We start from the raw sequence: 17,548 nt of genomic DNA on the forward strand, positions 1-17,548 counted from the left end.
GTTGCATCCATGTGTGCTAGCTGTGCGATTTGTGGAAGCTGTTGCCGGCAGAGGTTTTGTAGGACGGCATGGCCAGTCAGGGGCACTGCTTGCGCTTTTGAGTGCTGCAATTTATTTAGACAACACACTGTCCTGTCTAATATGAGCAGGGGAGGCTGGTTAAGATCTAAAGAATCCGGGTAAAGATGAGAGCTACGGGAGAGAGCTTCTGAATGAAGGGTAAAGGGAGGTTGTAACACTGACATGCATTTGATTTGCTCTCTTATCTGTATTCTGTATTGTCACAGGTTACATTTACAGATGTGACAACCTTAAATTTCCCTTCTCTATTTTATCGATGAGCATGTGTTTGCATTTGTTTGTCACTTCATCATCACTAATTTGATTGCATTTACCATTGACGAAAACAACTGTGTGTGTATGAGCTGAAGTCCAATGTAAACAGCATACTGATGCTTATGCTAAATAGTGCCAGGAAACAGAGATAGTAAATAAGCTCCAGTGTACATAAGAGAGCGACAGCTTTGGGGGGGGGGGGGGGGGGGGTATAGGTTCACAAGACGCTTGCTGGACTATGAACAAACCAAATGTAGTATTTTTTTCCTGATTTTTTGCCCTCTAAACCTAGGTGCGTCTTATAGTCTGAAAAATATGGTACTTTTTATAATTTTATAATAAGTCAGTGTTTGCCCATTGTAAAATTTTTCTTCACCCTTTCCCTGATTTACACATCACAGGAGAAAAAGTCCAAAATTAGTTAGCATACCTGGTTTAAATGCAATGTCTATTTAATTTGTTCGTCAACACAAGTTTTGATAACTGTTTCTGGGCCGTGGAGGGTCCCATTCTTCAGAAAAGTTCAGACAAATGCACCATGATGAAGAATTGAAATAAATAGCATAATGGTATAGAACCCATGATAATCAGGGAGGAGCCACCCCTCATACATATTCATGTGCAATATAACAACAAGTACATAGTCAGTCCTGAGCATCTGAACAGTCTGTTCTACCCATAACCAGTGCCTGCTCTCAGGTCACTCACATTGCTACTTAACCTCCGTGGTGGTATGATTCCGTGGGTTTTTTTTCTTTTTTTTAAGCATGTAGCTAGCCGAGCGCTAGCTACATGCTTCCCCCCCTCCCTGCGGCGTCCCTCGTACAATCCGATCGCCGCCGGCGTGTATGCCCATCCGGAAATCCCCGTTCTGAACGGGATTTCCTTGAGGGCTTCCCCCGTCGCCATGGCGACGAACGGAGTGACGTCACAGGGAGTCCCGAACCACCCCATAGTGCAGCCTGGCGGCGATTGGCCAGGCTGCGCAAGGGGTATGCGGGGGGGGGGGGCTGGGGTGATGCATGTATCGTGGCGGGTAGCGGCGGCGATTGGACCAAACGCGCAGATAGCAAAGTGCTAGCTGCGTGTTTGAAAAAAAAAATATGCAAATCGGCCCAGCAGGGCCTGAGAAATCCTCCGCGGCGACTTACCCCGAGCTCGGCTCAGGGTTACCGCTAAGGAGGTTAAGGTGGCCACACACGATACAATAAAATGATCAGATTTCCGGTTTTTATTCGACAAAAGTTGAATGGTGGATTTCTCAGATCAATTTTTATGATAATTGAATGGTGTGTGTGGTAGATTGTCAATTTATTACTATACACACCCAAGCAATTTTCTCAGAGTTTCCAATCATTTTGATCAGAATTGTAGGAAAAATTTAACATATATGTGTGTGGTACATTGGTCAGTTTTTGAAATGTTATAGTCAATAAAATTCACTGCAATTCTTGAATTGAACAGATATTTTAAAAAATTGTAGGGCGTGTGGCCACCTTTACAGTGTCAAACATTGCCTGCTCACCTGTCCACGCATCCATCACTCAGGAGGGCGTGGGAGGAGCCATGGGTGCGATTCAAATCCATAGGGCATTAGAATTGTGCCAAACCGGCCATGGCCGTTACAGAGCACCCTCAGTGCTCCAGGATTGCACGCCACATCAGATGCAGAAGCACTGACTGTACATACTTCTTGTTATATAGTACATGAATATGTATGAGGGGTGGCTCGTTCCCGATCATCATGGGTGGTTTTCCACCATTCTACTATTTATTTCAATTCTGCACCGTGGTGAAATAGTTTGTCTGCACTTTTCTGCAGAAGGGGATTTTAGAAGTTAAACCCACAAATTTGATTTGTTGATCCACCTTGGTTATTACACCATTTAGCTTATATTCCTAGTACAATGTATGGTGACAATAATGTATTTGGAAACAAAGCAGTGTTTCTTCTGTTTTGTGTTTTAGGCTTTCTCACTGTAAACTATTGATTACTAGACTTTATTTAAAAAATAAAATAGTAATATACCCTCATGGCATATGTATTTAAAAAGCAGAGTTTCTAAGGTAACAAATGTATTTTATTTAATATTCTGTCACTTAGTTTTCATTTTACAAGTCTTTTATTTTAGTACAGAACACACAAAAATTGAATTGCTTTTGATTCTGTTTGTGACTAAAAAAAGAATACACAAGACATGGGCATCAACCCTAAAACACTCAACTCTATTTTACTATTTATCAAGGTTAAAATGTTACCACATAGGTCTCTTGTAGTTTTGCTAAAACTTTCCCAAGTTTGATCATAATTTTGAAAATTACTTTTTATTTGGCTCGAGTTTGTCCCTGCCCATTTTTTATGTGACGTGGATCCAAGCTTTAAAACACCAAAATGTATTCTACAACTCATCATGATTAAAATTATACCACATGTGCCTCATTTAGTAACAAACTGGTGGTGCACTCTCCACAACTACACTGGACGTGTATATACGTCCAGTTTGCATTAAGTGTCTAATCAATTTCTAGTAACGCTAACTTCTTTATTTTTATTGCTAATTTGTATTTGAGTCAGTGGTGGACCCACGAGTTGTCCATCAATCGAACTAGTACCTGAGGCCATGGACTAAAGAGAAAGATTCAAAACTGGTGGGATACAATTATCTGAGGGCCTTTACATGGCTACCACTACTACTATCTCAGGGACATCACAAGGCTAGCTAATACTTCTAGGGGGCTCTCACATGACTAATACTACAATCTGGGGCTATATACATAACTACCTAATACTTTTATGGGGCCCTACACATATGGCTACCTAGTACACTGCATACCAATGGTATTGCAGGGTACATGCCACATAATTGTTAATAGGGGGGACACATGCCTGGTAACTGTATTGTACTGTGTGAGAACTATCTGTATACTGCCAATATCGCCTATTTTGTCTTGGATCATATGGGTGGCACAGTGGTGTAGTGAATAGCTTATAGTACTAAGGTCCTAGATACAAATCTGGGCTTGGACATCATCTACAATAATGGAAACCTGAACAAACTGAAAAAAAAAAAGTTTCACTTACCTGGGGCTTCTGCCAGTCCCCTGCAGTCGCCCTATGCCTGCGCCGTCCAGGAACAAACCTATGGTCCCCTGCCGCGGCTCAGTTTTGATTTTGCTGACTTGCAAGTTGATGTCCATTGCGCCTGCTGGGCCCTGGCCCTCGTACTGCGCCTGCACAGGACGCTCCCGGCGACTGGAGCACGAACGATGATGGTCGTGGCCAGGGCAGAGAAGTGGACATCGACTTGCAACTTGGCATAATCGAAACTGAGCTGTGGTGGAGATTCGTTCCTAGACAGCAAAGGCACAGGCCAGCTGCAGGGGGCTGGCAAAAGCGTCAGGTAAGTGAAACTTTTTTTTACAGTTTGTTAATGTTTGCTTTAAAGAGAACCCGAGGTGGATTTTACAAATTGTATTAGCACACAGAGGCTGGTTCTGCATAGAATGCCCAGCCTCTGTTGCGATATTATCTCCCCTCAGGCCTCCCCTGCGCTCTGCTGTGTCCCACAAATTAAACCGCGTGCTAAAGACACGCAGCGTGTCACCAGCAGGCTGTTTACACGTACACGGTCACTCTCACCGCTCCCCCATCTCCTTTATGTCGCTGCTTCTGCCTGCTTCCCTTACCTCCAGGCGAGGAGCGGCGACATAAAGGAGGCGGGGGAGCGGCGAGAGTGACAGTGTACATGTAAACAGCCTGCTGGCGACATGCTGCGTATTGCTAGCACGGCGGTTTACTTTGTGGGGCACAGCACAGCGGAGGCCTGGAGGGAGCTAATATAGAAAAAGAGGCTGGGCATTATATGCAGAACCAGCCTCTGTGTGCTAATAGGATTTGTAAAACCCACCTCGGGGTCTCTACGTTTTTAAAGTAGGAGCTATGCAATAAAAAAGTGGGTTACAGAACATGCAAGTGGTATCTGCCCATTTCTAAATGCCAGAAAACGTGATGCTGACCCATCAAAGTATGCATCACTGTGGTCCTCATGATATAATGGGGCGTTATTCTAGGAGGGGAGAAAATAGTGAGGAAGCTTACTAAGGAAAAAAAATGCATCTGTTCAGCCTGAGTTTAGGATTTATAAATCAAAAAAAGGAGCACCTTGAAAATGAATAATATAAAATGAAGACTGATAAAATACACTGATAAAATCTGAGCCAAAGTTAGTGCTTTAATAATTCAATGCCTTATGCCACGTGCTAAAGAATTGCACAGCACATTTCAGCATATGTCGCTGCTATATGCATAAAAGAACGCTGCCCGCTGCCATTTTATATTTTACCCTTTACATTTCTAAAACCAACAATCCCAGCAATTAGACAGCGTTAATGGAATAAAAAGACATCCTTGTTTATCCCTCACCCTGAACCAATGATGGCCACTGTGTCTTTCCCAAACAAAGGTCGGCACCCCCCTTTCCCCCTTAAAGCATCTAAAGAGACAAGAAGACACTCTTCCCACTCTCCCAAAACTGATAACCGCAAAAACCAATAAAACTTTTGGACTGAAGTCATGAGTATAACCTCTACTGGCACTCACATTTTACTACTGCAGCAAATGGTGCACACTCTTGTTAAAGGGAACCTAAACTGAGAGGGATATGGATGTTTCCTTTTAAACCAAACCAGTTGCCTGGCAGTCCTGCTGATATCTTTCACTGCAGTAGTGGTTGAATCACAGACCTGAAACAAGCATGCAGCTAATCCAGTCTGACTTCAGTCAGAGCACCTGATCTGCATGCTTGTTCAAGGGCTGTGGCTAAAAATATTAGAGACACAGGATAAGCAGGAGAGTCAGGCAACTGGTATTATTTTAAAAGGAAAAATCCACATCCTTCTCAGTTTAGGTTCCCTTTAAGCATATGGCCGCATATCCCTCACATGACAGTCAAAGCAAAAATGGCTTTACTCAAAGTATCACAGAAAGAGGTACACGCACAGCTCTAACCCAAGGACACACCCCCACCTTCCAAAATCTCCTCACACCTCTCCCTTTTTCCTATACAATTTCTAGGCTCTACAATCCTGTCCCCCACCCCAAGAAGAAGAAAAAAAAGAATGTAATACAATAAATAATCACTACCTCAAAGTGATGTACTAACACAGCCACCCCATCGCATAACTGGTTTAGAACAAGCTGCCAGGTATACAAAGCCACATAATGAAAGCCTATAATTTTTCATTACTTTGTCACATATAAATAACCGCACAAAATGCAACCCTTCATCACAATTTCCAGTATTGCTGCAGGGATAGTATTAAGAAGCCCACAAGACTTTAATGACATTTATTCATAAAGTACAAGAACAGGAAAGTCTCAATAAAGCAAAGGTATTTCTGGTTGTTTTTGTTGTAGACTTGGAAGAATTTATTTTTTCTTCTGATTCTATTTTTATTTCTGGTTGCTTTTCAACAATTTGAAAGAATGCTGAACACTGAATACGAATGAGCAAAAGACAAATATATGACTAAAAACAAGTATATGTGCAGGTCTTCAGAGGCAGTTCATGTGGTCAGTTCATGTGGTTAATGTGAATTTTGCTACCGTACACTAACATTTTTCAGTAGCACTTAAATAATCGACTTTACAATGGCGCATACCACTTAATAACAGATATCGCCATCTCATCTTAGTACTTGTACACACAATTTTAATCACCTGGTGATCATTTGTAATCGCTTATGTAACCTGTGCAAAGTGTATACAGGAGTCGCCTGAGAGCTGCAGACTTGTAGGAAAATCATGGCTGGTTGCTACAATTATTCCCGATCACAGCTCACTCTGCATGTCCTCCCTCCTCCACTCTCCAGAGGGCAGAAGAGTGCTGCTCTCTGAAGAGTGAAGCGAATCGCCAAGCAGTATGTTTATACAAGGAAAGATTGATCAAATGATCATTACTGCTGGTCATAACTGGGCCTTATATGCAAAGTTAAACCAAAAAATTACACATTTTTCCCTAGATACTTTCTCTATGCGAGTGAACCTACAACACAAAAACATCCTTCTACATAAACTTAAAATCAAATGCGTAACGGAAGATCTGAAATACTTGTGCTGCAAAAATATTGTTCCGTGCTCCTATAGCAATGGTTTGTCTTCCAGGCAAAAGCCGAATTCCACCCTTATAAGCATAGCTAAAAGGTCTAAGAAAAACTATTTTAAGAGAAAATTGTGAGGCTGACCTCTGAATTTGCCCTTCAGCAGGGAGAACTTGCTGGCGGTTGTCCTTTGCTTACGTAACCAGCATTTTCTGTAGCACAGTAAAGTATTTTAACATTTCTGCTACCTCTGAACTTAAGGGTGTGGTGTCAGTTTAAGGGAAGGGGCTATAATTTTGCCAAAGGTCAACTCAAGGTTTACTATACAGAAAAATTCATTCATGTGCGCAGTATGTAAAAACAACAACACAGAAATATGCAGACACTACTGGGGTTGTCAACAATGGCAACTATGATCAGCAACAAGCTGCTAGCAACCTATTCACTCATGTGGCATGGTCCTTTAGCAGAGTTCCCCAACCCTGTCCTCAAGGCCCACCAACAGTACATGTTTTGTGGAAAACCACAAACACTCACAGGTGAGGTAATTAGTGTCTCAGCAGAGCTGATTACCTACCTCTGTGGATTTCTACAAAACATGCAGTGTTGGTGGGCCTTGAGGACAGGGTTGGGGAACACTGCTTTATAGCACAACGCTGCCAACCATGTACAAGTGGTTCCTGAGACAAAAGAAGGCAAAAGTGTTATACATACCTGGGGCTTCCTCCAGCCCCCTCCACACAGATTGCTCCCTCGCAGCAGCCCAAAGCCTCCTGGATCCTCTTGTAGCAGCCCCGTTCTTCTCGGCCGGTCGGGTGTACTGCGCATGCACAGCCCGGCCACTGACGGCCTCTCCCGTCGCCAGGAGCGTTCTGCTCACTGCGCCGACTGGCCAGGAGGCTCTGGGCAGCTGTGAGGGAGCGATATGCCTGGAGGGGAGCTGGAGAAAGCCCCAGGTATGTATAAAACTTTTGCCTTCTTTGTTCTCAGGTACACTTTAAGTCATATGACTAAAATTCTAAATGTAAGTTATCAGAAGTATACATAGATCTGTAACCGTAGTTGGATTTAAAAGCGGACCTATTAACCACTCCCCCTCCCCCGGGACGAATAACCACATCCCTGCAAAATCCCATATCTCCTTGAAGGGATGTAGATACTATGTCCCATGCAGCCGTGCACTCCCGCTTGCCCCCCTTCCCCCTCGCGCTCGCTACCACCGCCGATTATTAGCCAGGAGATGAATGAATGGGAACACAGCTCCCATTCATTCATCTCTGTCTCCGTATTAATAGTCGCAGGTATCAAAGCGATGCCGCGATCATTTGTTTACATCTGGCAGAAGCCATGCGTGCCTTGCTTCCTATTTAGCGTAATATAGGTACGGAATAAGGAGTAATGCGCAAAGACATCTGGTGGCCGAATAGTAAAGTTGCATCTACAAACTTTTTTGTTCATTCACAGACATTTTTTTACATCTAAAATTAAAGCTACATTCAAATGCTGGTTTGAACTCGGTTGCGGTGGATGATAAAGACCACCTTGGCCAAGAATCTTGAAAGAATCCAGCGGGTGTACAGCGGGCAGCCAACATATGCTAAAGATCTGGCATGCAATCCCCGACCCTCAACCATTGCTCTGCCGCTCGTTCTCCCCCTCCATAGCATCACATGCGTTGCAAGCCTGGAGGCTAGTGAAGCATCTATACATCATCAGCACTGCACTGTCACCTAAGGGATTGAGTACTTGAGTGCTTGTACGGTACTTAAGAGATTTTTCCAAACAAGATGCATGTCAGAGATTTTAAGAAAAACTCTAGATTATTGTGCCAGGTATGTCATACCTAACTTTCATATAGAAAGCAGTATGGCCTTAAAATAAGTAATAAGCCCCTATTTTCGCCTATAGAGTTGCAGTGACGTTAGATCTGATCCGATCATTTTTGTGCCAAGGAATAGGTTAATGGGAGTGGCAGCTTTTCTGTCATGTGATCAGCCAGGTAGGAGCATATTAAAGAGGACCTAAATTTAGGCATAGGAGAGAAGGAAACACAAAAAACTAACCGTTTGCATTTAGAGATAACAGGCTGTCTAATGCTCCCTTATCTGGATGTAATAAATCACTGTAATTTGAGCTGACACCTCTGTCTGATCTGTGCAGTAGTGTTGCCTTTCAGAGAGTGTATATGTAAACATGGGGGTTAACCATGTATGTGCATCCAGCAAACCAGGCAAGTAAGAATTCTGCACCATCTCTGAGGAGTTCTGAGGAGCAGTAACAAAAAAAAATGATTTTCTGTAAAGGATGTTCTGTTGTTGCTTATCTTTTAGAGCAGAGAGGAAGTCCTGGGTTTAGGTCCGCTTTAACTGTCTTCCAAAACTTCTTGCAACAACTGTGAGAATTATCAGCCCATGACAGTGCAATATAAATATAAATGTGATGCAAAGAAAGAGATTTACTAAGGTGAGGGACTGAAATAATGTACTGCCGCGACTGCCTAAGTAGCATTGGATGTTTAAAAGTATGAGCCACGCTTGGTTCCACTGAACACATCTGGCGGTTCCCTTCAACCTGCTCAGTAAATTTACGTATGCCTGCATTCGTAACTCACAGGAAGTAGCTGTGAACAATTTGCAATAACTCATCTCAGTCAACAGAAAATAGCAGGCAGACAAGTTATAAGTTTGCATGCAGGGGTGAACAGCTACACAAAGTGTCTTTCAATTGGAAAGTTCAGCTCCAAAAGTAATATTTATAACTTACACTAACCAGCATGCTTCTTTCCTAATTTTGCCTTGCTCAATTTTAGGTTTAGTAGAGCTTTTGACAGGGGCAGATTTTTCCCTCAAGTACCACAAAACCAAGATAATTTATTACGTAATGACTAAAACACAGCCTATTCCTCACCTTGCCAATCTGCGAGCGTCTGTTTCTTCTATTTGGATAGATTTTTTGCCAGTATCAACAGGTGAATTCAGACAGATGACAGATTTCTGTTCTTCAAGGAGGAGGGCACGGAAAGATTTCTGTTCAGTTGTAGAAGGCACGGAGGAGGCCCTGTAAAATATCATATCATACACTTACAGTAGTTGCATTGACATGCAATGTCTTACAGGCAGATCCTTGTATCTTTTGGCAATAAAGTTTGTTAAATTTCTATTTCTGTGCTCCCTTAGTGCACGTATTTAGCTTACGGATATAGAAGAAAGACTGGCACTAGAGAAGGAAGCTCCCATCTCCGCTGCATACCACTGCCTGTACCCGCAGAACCATAATAAAGGTACTGTTTATCTGATTCAGTGTCACTATTTCTGAAGGTGAGATGAACACTATATATTATTGGTCAATCTCCTGTAATTTGTATTTCTGTACAATCCAGCATCTATGATTTGCACCGTCCCAGAAAACATGGACAGGACAGATATTTATCCTTCTCTTATTCCTATTCACTTTATATAAGGAGCCCACACCTACAGTGTTTTTACCGAAAATAAGACAGTGTCTTATATTAATTTTTGCATCAAAAGATGTGCTAGGGCTTATTTTCAGGGGATGTCTTATATTTCTATGAACACACATGCTGTGTGTCCTCCTGCCTTCCCCACTGTGCTGCCTCTTCCTCTGCTGGATCCACCTCTTGTGTGCCCGTGTCCTCCTAGTACCTTTAGTATCCTCCTGGTGTCCCTCTATGTCCCCATGCCCTCCTCTACTCCTCTATCCCCTCTCCTCCACTGTCCCCATATCCTCCCGGTGACCCTCTGCATTCTCCTTTTACCCCCAGCTCCATGCCTCGCTGTCCTCCATGTCCTCATAGGTCCCCCTACAGCCTCTTCCTTCCTGAGCTTCAGACTATGGGGACTACTCGTTGCGCAGCTGCGAGTGCAGGGATTGTCCCAATGACTGAGCCATGGTCCTGCCCGCGAAGCCATGGACTCCAGTAATAACACAAGTTACCATTCTATTTCCTATTACTGCTGCTAGGGCTCACTTTCGGGCTAGGGCTTATATTTTAAGCATGCTCAAAATTCCTGCTAGGCCTTACTTTTGGGAGATGTCTAAATTTTGGGGAAAGAGGGTATAATGTTCTACTGTTTTACCTATGAAGTTGGTATTATTTCATCAGCAATAATATATTAGTTTATATTGGGCAGCACGGTGGTGTAGTGGTTAGCTCTCTCGCCTTGCAGCGCTGGGTCCCTGGTTCGAATCCCAGCCAAGGCACTATCTGCAAAGAGTTTGTATGTTCTCCCTGTGTCTGCGTGGGTTTCCTCCGGGCACTCCGGTTTCCTCCCACATTCCAAAAACATTCGGATAAGTTAATTGGCTCCCCCTAAATTGGCCCTAGACTACAGTACTTACACTACATAATATAGACATATGACAATGGTAGGGATTAGATTGTGAGCTCCTTTGAGGGACAGTTAGTGACAAAATAAATATATATATATATACACACTGTACAGCGCTGCGTAATATGTCGGCGCTATATAAATACTAAATAATAATAATAATGCTACCATTTGCATGTACTAAGCTTTTTACTTTATTCGGGTTGGCACTATGTCTTACCACAAATTGTTGTTAATTGTAGTTTTTATTAGGACATCTGCATTTCCTATGACAGCAGTACAGTAAAACCTTTGACTCAGGATAACTTGGTTTAAAGAGACCCAGAGATGCAATATATTGCTGTATTTTTACTTACCCAGGGCTTCCTCCAGCCCCATAAGCTTGGATGTGTCCCTCGCCGTTCTCCTCAGCGCCGTCGTTCAGCCGCAATCGTCCCCGGTAAGTGGCTCAGTGATATCAGCGACCGACCTTCTGCGCATGTGAAGACCTCGGCTGATATCACTCAGTCAGACTGAGTCCGACTGAGCCGCTTACCGGGAGTTGACTGTGGCTGAACGGCGGCACTGAGGACGACGGCGAGGGACACATCCATGCTTATGGGGCTGGAGAAAGCCCCGGGAAAGTAAAAAATACAGCAATTATCTCATCTCTGGGCATCGCTGTGCAATAAAAGCCTACATTTTTGTGAAGTTATGATTTGATATATAAATAACGTTTTGATATACAAGCAAAAAAAAAAAAAAAAAAAAAAGTGTCACAAAATCAAAACTGAGCCAATAGTTCTTCTACCTTTGGCGCTGCAGGAGAGTAGAGACTGTGTAAAGTCACATTTCTATGAAATCCTCCAAAGTAACTGTCGCTGGATAAGTTCTTTGTTAAAGCCACACGCACAAAAATGGTTGGGGCGCGCCAACAAATGGCAATGATTATGTTAGTTATAGTGAAAGTCTTGTTTACATTTTCATTTTATACTATTTTACTATAACTGTTTTTGGATTATGGAATGAATCAACTGGGTTTCCATGAATTCTTATGGGGAAATTCGCTTTGATATTACAGTGCTTTGGATTACAAGCATGTATCTGGAATGAATTATGCTCGCAAACCAAGGTTCCACTGTACATTGTAATGCTCTGCACATGTTCCTTTATGATTGATGGAGTTTTTTTGACCCATGTGACAGAGATCTGCTTTTTAGATGATTTTGACGGATTTTACGTACCGCATCTATTATTCTGATGTAATTTGTCATAATAAGACTTTTATATCTGGAAATTGATACCGCTTTTCCTGGCTATAGCCCCCTTTTGTAGTTCATGTAGAAAATGGTTTAAAGCAAACTCTAGCAAAAACGACCACAGGCAGGCCAGGACATCAGCAGGTCTACAGGGATTCTTGTTTAGTAAGGAACATTTGCTATAAAGGACTCTCCCAAAAATAAGTGTGTCTTCTTGAAATGTTTTAACATTGCTGCTCAGCAAACATTATTTTATCTATTCCGCTGTTTAGGTCTCAAGACTTCCGCTACAATTAAATCAGTCTATGATAGAAGATAAATACTATCATTCTAAAAACTGCAACCTAAATGATAAGATCAGTAGAAGATAAACACATTTAAAATAACTGCCAAATGCAATTACTTTTTCTTTATTCAGTTGCTTTTGTTACCGCTGACGCATCTGTACTGGAAAACTAAACACTGGGCTGAACGTTTTGTCCTGTTCCCTGTAAGTAAGCTGTAGTTGTTACCTTGACTCAATATTCAGCAAGTTGTGCAAACGTTACTTAAATATTCTAATTATATTAAACAAAAAGTAACTGAACGTAATGTTAACACTCCTTAGAAAGTTTGGAAATTCAAACTGATGCTGTCTGTTTAACAAAAATCCTCACTGTGCAACCTAATCCTGGTTCGCTGACCACTGTAGTAAGATGTGCAAAGCATAATCTGACTATACAAGATTTTTTTTTACCACAGATCTATACATATCTTAACCACTTGAGGACCCACCCTTTACCCCCCCTTAAGGACCAGCGCTGTTATTTGTGATCTGTGCTGGGTGGGCTCTACAGCCCCCAGCACAGATCAGGGTGCATCCAGAGCGATCAGATCGCCCCCCTTTTTCCCCCACTATGGGGATGATGTGCTGGGGGGGTCTGATCGCTCCTGCCTGCCGGTGTTGCGGGGGGGGGGGGGGGGGCACCTCAAAGCCCCCCTCCGCAACGAAATCCCCCCCTCCCTCTCCTACCTGGCCACCCTGGTGTTCCGGGCTGCACAGGACGTCCCCTGTCACATGGCGGCGATCCCCGGCCGCTGATTGGCCGGGGATCGCCGATCTGCCTTACGGCGCTGCTGCGCAGCAGCGCCGTACAATGTAAACAAAGCGGATTATTTCCGCTTGTGTTTACATTTAGCCTGCGAGCCGCCATCGGCGGCCCGCAGGCTATTCACGGAGCCCCCCGCCGTGAATTGACAGGAAGCAGCCGCTCGCGCGAGCGGCTGCTTCCTGATTAATCAGCCTGCAGCTGGTCCTGCAGCTGCCACTTTGCCGACGCGCGGTATGAGTGTGCGGTCGGCAAGTGGTTAAACCACCTACAAAATGCAGACTAGTAATGGCAATGTGTGTAAGGAAGAAGCAGTACACACCAAATGATCATTTAAATATACATTCCTATATTAAAGGGAACCTGAGGCAAGTACAATTATTGAAAATAAACACATGATGTACCTGCAAGTGAATATTACATACTAAGCTCACCATCAGTTTCTCTCAGAAGTACACCATCTCATTGCTGGATTGGCCTGGCTAAGGAGGACAGGGGAAACCTCTTATAGGACAACTGTAGCGAAAGGTATATAGACTCTGTCATATGGATTTATCTTTAAGCAAAATCAGTTGCCTGGCTGTCCTGCTGAACCTCTGCCTCTAATACTTTTAGCCACAGACGCTGAACAAGCATGAAATACCAGAAGATCAGGTATTTCTGACATGGTCAGATCTGAAACGATAATCTGCATGCTGGTGTGATTGAGACACTACTGCAGCCAAATAGACCAGTAGGGCTGCCAGGCAACTGGTATTGCTTAAAAGGAAATAAATATGGCAGCGTCCATATAACTCTCTACAGTTGTACTTTAACCACTTCAGGACCACAGGTTTTACCCCCCTAAAGACCAGGCCATTTTTCACAAAAATGGCCACTGCAGCTTTAAGGCCTTGCTGCAGGGCTGCACAACTCAGCACACAAGTGATCCCCCCCCCCTTTTTCTCTCTACCAACAGAGCTCTCTGTGGGTGGGGTCTGATCGCTCCCCCAATGTTTTTTTTTTTCATAAATATTTCTATGTATTTTTTAAAAAATTAAATTTACTATTTTTTGTTTTTAATTTTTTCCTCCCTCCTTCCCCCAGCCAGCCAATCAGCTGCAGCCTATGACAGCCGATCACTCCCTGGACTACAGAGGGGACAGCCGTGTCACACGGCTGTCCCTAGTACAGCGCTGCCTTAGATCACAGCGCTGTACTAAGTTAGACGGTTTAGCCGTCTAACAGTCTCCTAGCAGCGATCGCCGCTGGGAGGCTGATGGTGGAGTGGCGCTCCGTCATTCATGCTGAGATGCGTGATCTCCTGTAAATCCCCACCCCAGGACTTGACGCCAATTAGCGTTAGGCAGTCCTGGGGCTGCCGCCTTGATCACGCCCATGGGCGTTAGGCGGTCGTTAGGTAGTTAAGAATCCACAGGCTTTTCTCTCCTGTGGTAAGTATGCAAAAGAGGCTGCAGCAAACCTCACAGGTAGCTTTAAGAAATATAGTAATATCCTTGTTTTAGCACAATTTTACTTTCCTTTAAAGGAACATTATGTTAATTTATGCAAAAAAAAAAAAGTTCAGTAAGGAAAAAAAACAAACAATCACAAACTAGCTGCTGCACCAACTCATCTTTCTCAAAGAACTACAGTTGCCTGTTCATCATCAGGGTATAAAGTGTACTAGAGCCGAGTAAAATGCAAAAATCCATACTTACCTGGTGCTTTCTCTAGCCCCATAAGCACGTGTGAGTCCCTCGCTGTCCTCCCGCGATCTGCCATTCAGCCGCGATCAGCCCTGGTAACTGGTTCAGTCAGGTCCAGTCTGGGTCTCCTGTGCATGTGCAGGAGGTGTGCTCATACGCAGAAGACCCAGACTGACGCAGCTGAGCAGGATTACCGGGGGCTGATCAGCAGATCGTGGGAGGATGGCGAAGGATTCGCAAGTGTTTATGGGGCTGGAGGAAGCACCGGGTAAGTATGGATTTTTGCATTTTACTCAGCTCTGGTTTACTTTAACAAACACTCTAAGTCTTCCCAGCTGGCTGTAACAATCCATCTATTTGTAATTACAACCACAGGTATTAGGGCTCATACACACGTCCATCAAAACGCACGAACAACCAGACATGAACAACTGCACAACATCCCATTGATACGACATGTCTTTCCACACGGCTAAACCAATTAAACTAACAATTTACATATGGCACACGCAAGCGGAATGATGGTGATATGGCTGCATTTAAAACAAGTACAAGCCATTCAAACGACTTATACACACTAGGCCAACTATACGATATCAGCCCAACAGTCATGCCAGTTGAGCAGCTTGTTGGATCAGGCAAACCACCTGTTATCAGTTGCTTGTCTAGTCGTTTGCCATGCGTACATACGCCCAACTATCGTCCAACAGACCAAGTTTGGACGATAGTTGGGTGGAATAGTTGCAAGGGGAAGCTAGTCTGCTTTGTCAGGTAAATCCATGCCTTCCTGTTATTAAGAAGCATGACTTTACACTGTGAGGATGGGCGTGAGCATGCAGTAGAAGATTGCTTGGGATAAACAAACTAGTGCAACAGTGGTTTTCCTTTTATATTATGCAAATTGCATAATAAACTGCAACATTTTCTACAAAATGTTTTTATGCATAATTTAAAGCCCTAGTTAATCCTGTCCTAAATGCATATGATGAATTTACATTAAATTGCAAACCACATTGTTTTTCACGGTGCATGCCTGTACTTTTTGTAATAAACATGTTGAAAGTACTTAGCAGGCTGCTTCCAGTAACTCCATATTGTCAGCAGAGTGGGAGTTCCTTCCCTATCATAAAGTTGATGAACCGATTCAGTCCACCTTCTCCCACTGCTGAGGGATGAACTCAATGTGGCAACACTGCATTTATAGTTCAGCAGTTTCTACCTCCTTACTGTATAATAAATCCCACATCTTTTACAGTACCTTAACAAAATAAATATTTATCTTTCACGACTTGCAATCGTCTGCAATAAGAAATCATTTCTTACTGCCGGTTTAACTTTTTTATTTTTAATGAAACTGGGGTGGGTGTAGGTAAAGTAAATGCTCTCTGCTCTCTTACCCACAGTACAAAAGGGAACTAGACTGTAAATAATCACAAGACTTTGCAGAGATGTATTATGGGTCACAAAGAGCTAATCCTGCAGCAGCATAGAAAGGAAGGGGGGGGGGGGCGAGCTGCCAGATCATGAAACTAGCTGGTGCTCATTTCCAACTACTCCCTGACTAGCTCATGTGGGCAATGATGGGATAGGGGGTAGAGTTTGGAAGGCCCACAGATTGCTGTTCACGCTAACCGAGCAGCATGTGACATTGAAACAGGGCATTAGTAAAAAAAAAAAACAAAAAAACCTAACACTGCAAAAATGGTTTATATGCAATGCACACAGCTTTGTGGATTTGGAAATTATGATAGATTTCACAAAACATGCATAACCCCTCCCCCCCCCCCCAAAAAAAAAAAAACAACAACAACAAAAAACCACACAAGCCTGAATTAGAACTTTAGAAAAATGTTCCATGAAATGTACATAAATGCGTACCTGAACATTAACTTTAGAGTAACGTCCACCTGTCATAAAAGCTCTGCTGTCCATAAACTGTATGCCTTTAGAACTATATTTGGTGGGTTCTCATAACGGTAGCATTGTTTATTAGCATGCAGTTCTAATACCAATTACCATTTATAATCGAGTATTTTTTGATGAAAGTGAACATGAATTGTTATGCGAATTAACAAATTTAGTCAGTGTTCTCCCCAGGCTTTTTTAGCCGGGTGCTCCACCTGGCTAATTTTGGTGACCACCCGGTTGTTATCGGCTCACCTTTTCATCCTCCTCCTATGCTGTAGGCAGAGTTGTGCCGGACCTGCATGCCACCCGGCTGGAAAAAAATTCTGGGGAGGACACTGTTAGTGGATACACAATACCCAATTTCACAGCACCTGAACTGCCAGTTTCATTAGGGTTGGGTCATTAAAGTGAAACTTTAAATATGCTGGTAATGTGCAGCCATTTGGTGAAGTTAGGAGCCTTAAATGAGGCCTTCTGTATCTAGTATGCGCACTGCCTCTGCCTTAGCTGAACCTGTCTCGCTGAAGGGAATCATTTGAAGACAGGTAAGGATGACTGAAATGCACTGTGCTGCATAAATAGTAATTTATATTCTGAAAATGTAAGATGTTGTCTTCATAATGGCAAGGATAATGACTAGTTTGAATAATCGTTAGTAAAGCTGAAACAAGTTGCATGTAAGAGGATTAAGTGCTATCTTTTATTTCATTAACACCCTGACTGGAAGCTGGGGTGTGAGGAGAATAGAAGCTGTAAAATTATTTAATAACTTGTCCCTCTTTACTGTAAGTAATGCAGTGAATCATACTAGCTCACAAAGTGGAAAATAGAGCTTATTCAAG

General features: G+C 43.1%; 1 protein-coding gene across 2 annotated transcripts in view; it reads right to left on the reverse strand.

Annotated features, from left to right (window-relative positions):
• Positions 1-17,548, reverse strand: part of IBTK (inhibitor of Bruton tyrosine kinase) — a 138,504-nt gene that overhangs the window by 20,620 nt on the left and 100,336 nt on the right. For both annotated transcript variants that reach the window (XM_068281539.1, XM_068281538.1), the window contains one exon: positions 9,343-9,492. In XM_068281539.1, coding sequence (XP_068137640.1) covers positions 9,343-9,492 — 150 coding nt within the window. The remainder of the gene's footprint in view (positions 1-9,342; positions 9,493-17,548) is intronic.

The sequence above is a fragment of the Hyperolius riggenbachi genome, chromosome 4 (assembly GCF_040937935.1).
Source record: "Hyperolius riggenbachi isolate aHypRig1 chromosome 4, aHypRig1.pri, whole genome shotgun sequence".
In the NCBI taxonomy this organism is placed as follows: Eukaryota; Metazoa; Chordata; class Amphibia; order Anura; family Hyperoliidae; genus Hyperolius; species Hyperolius riggenbachi.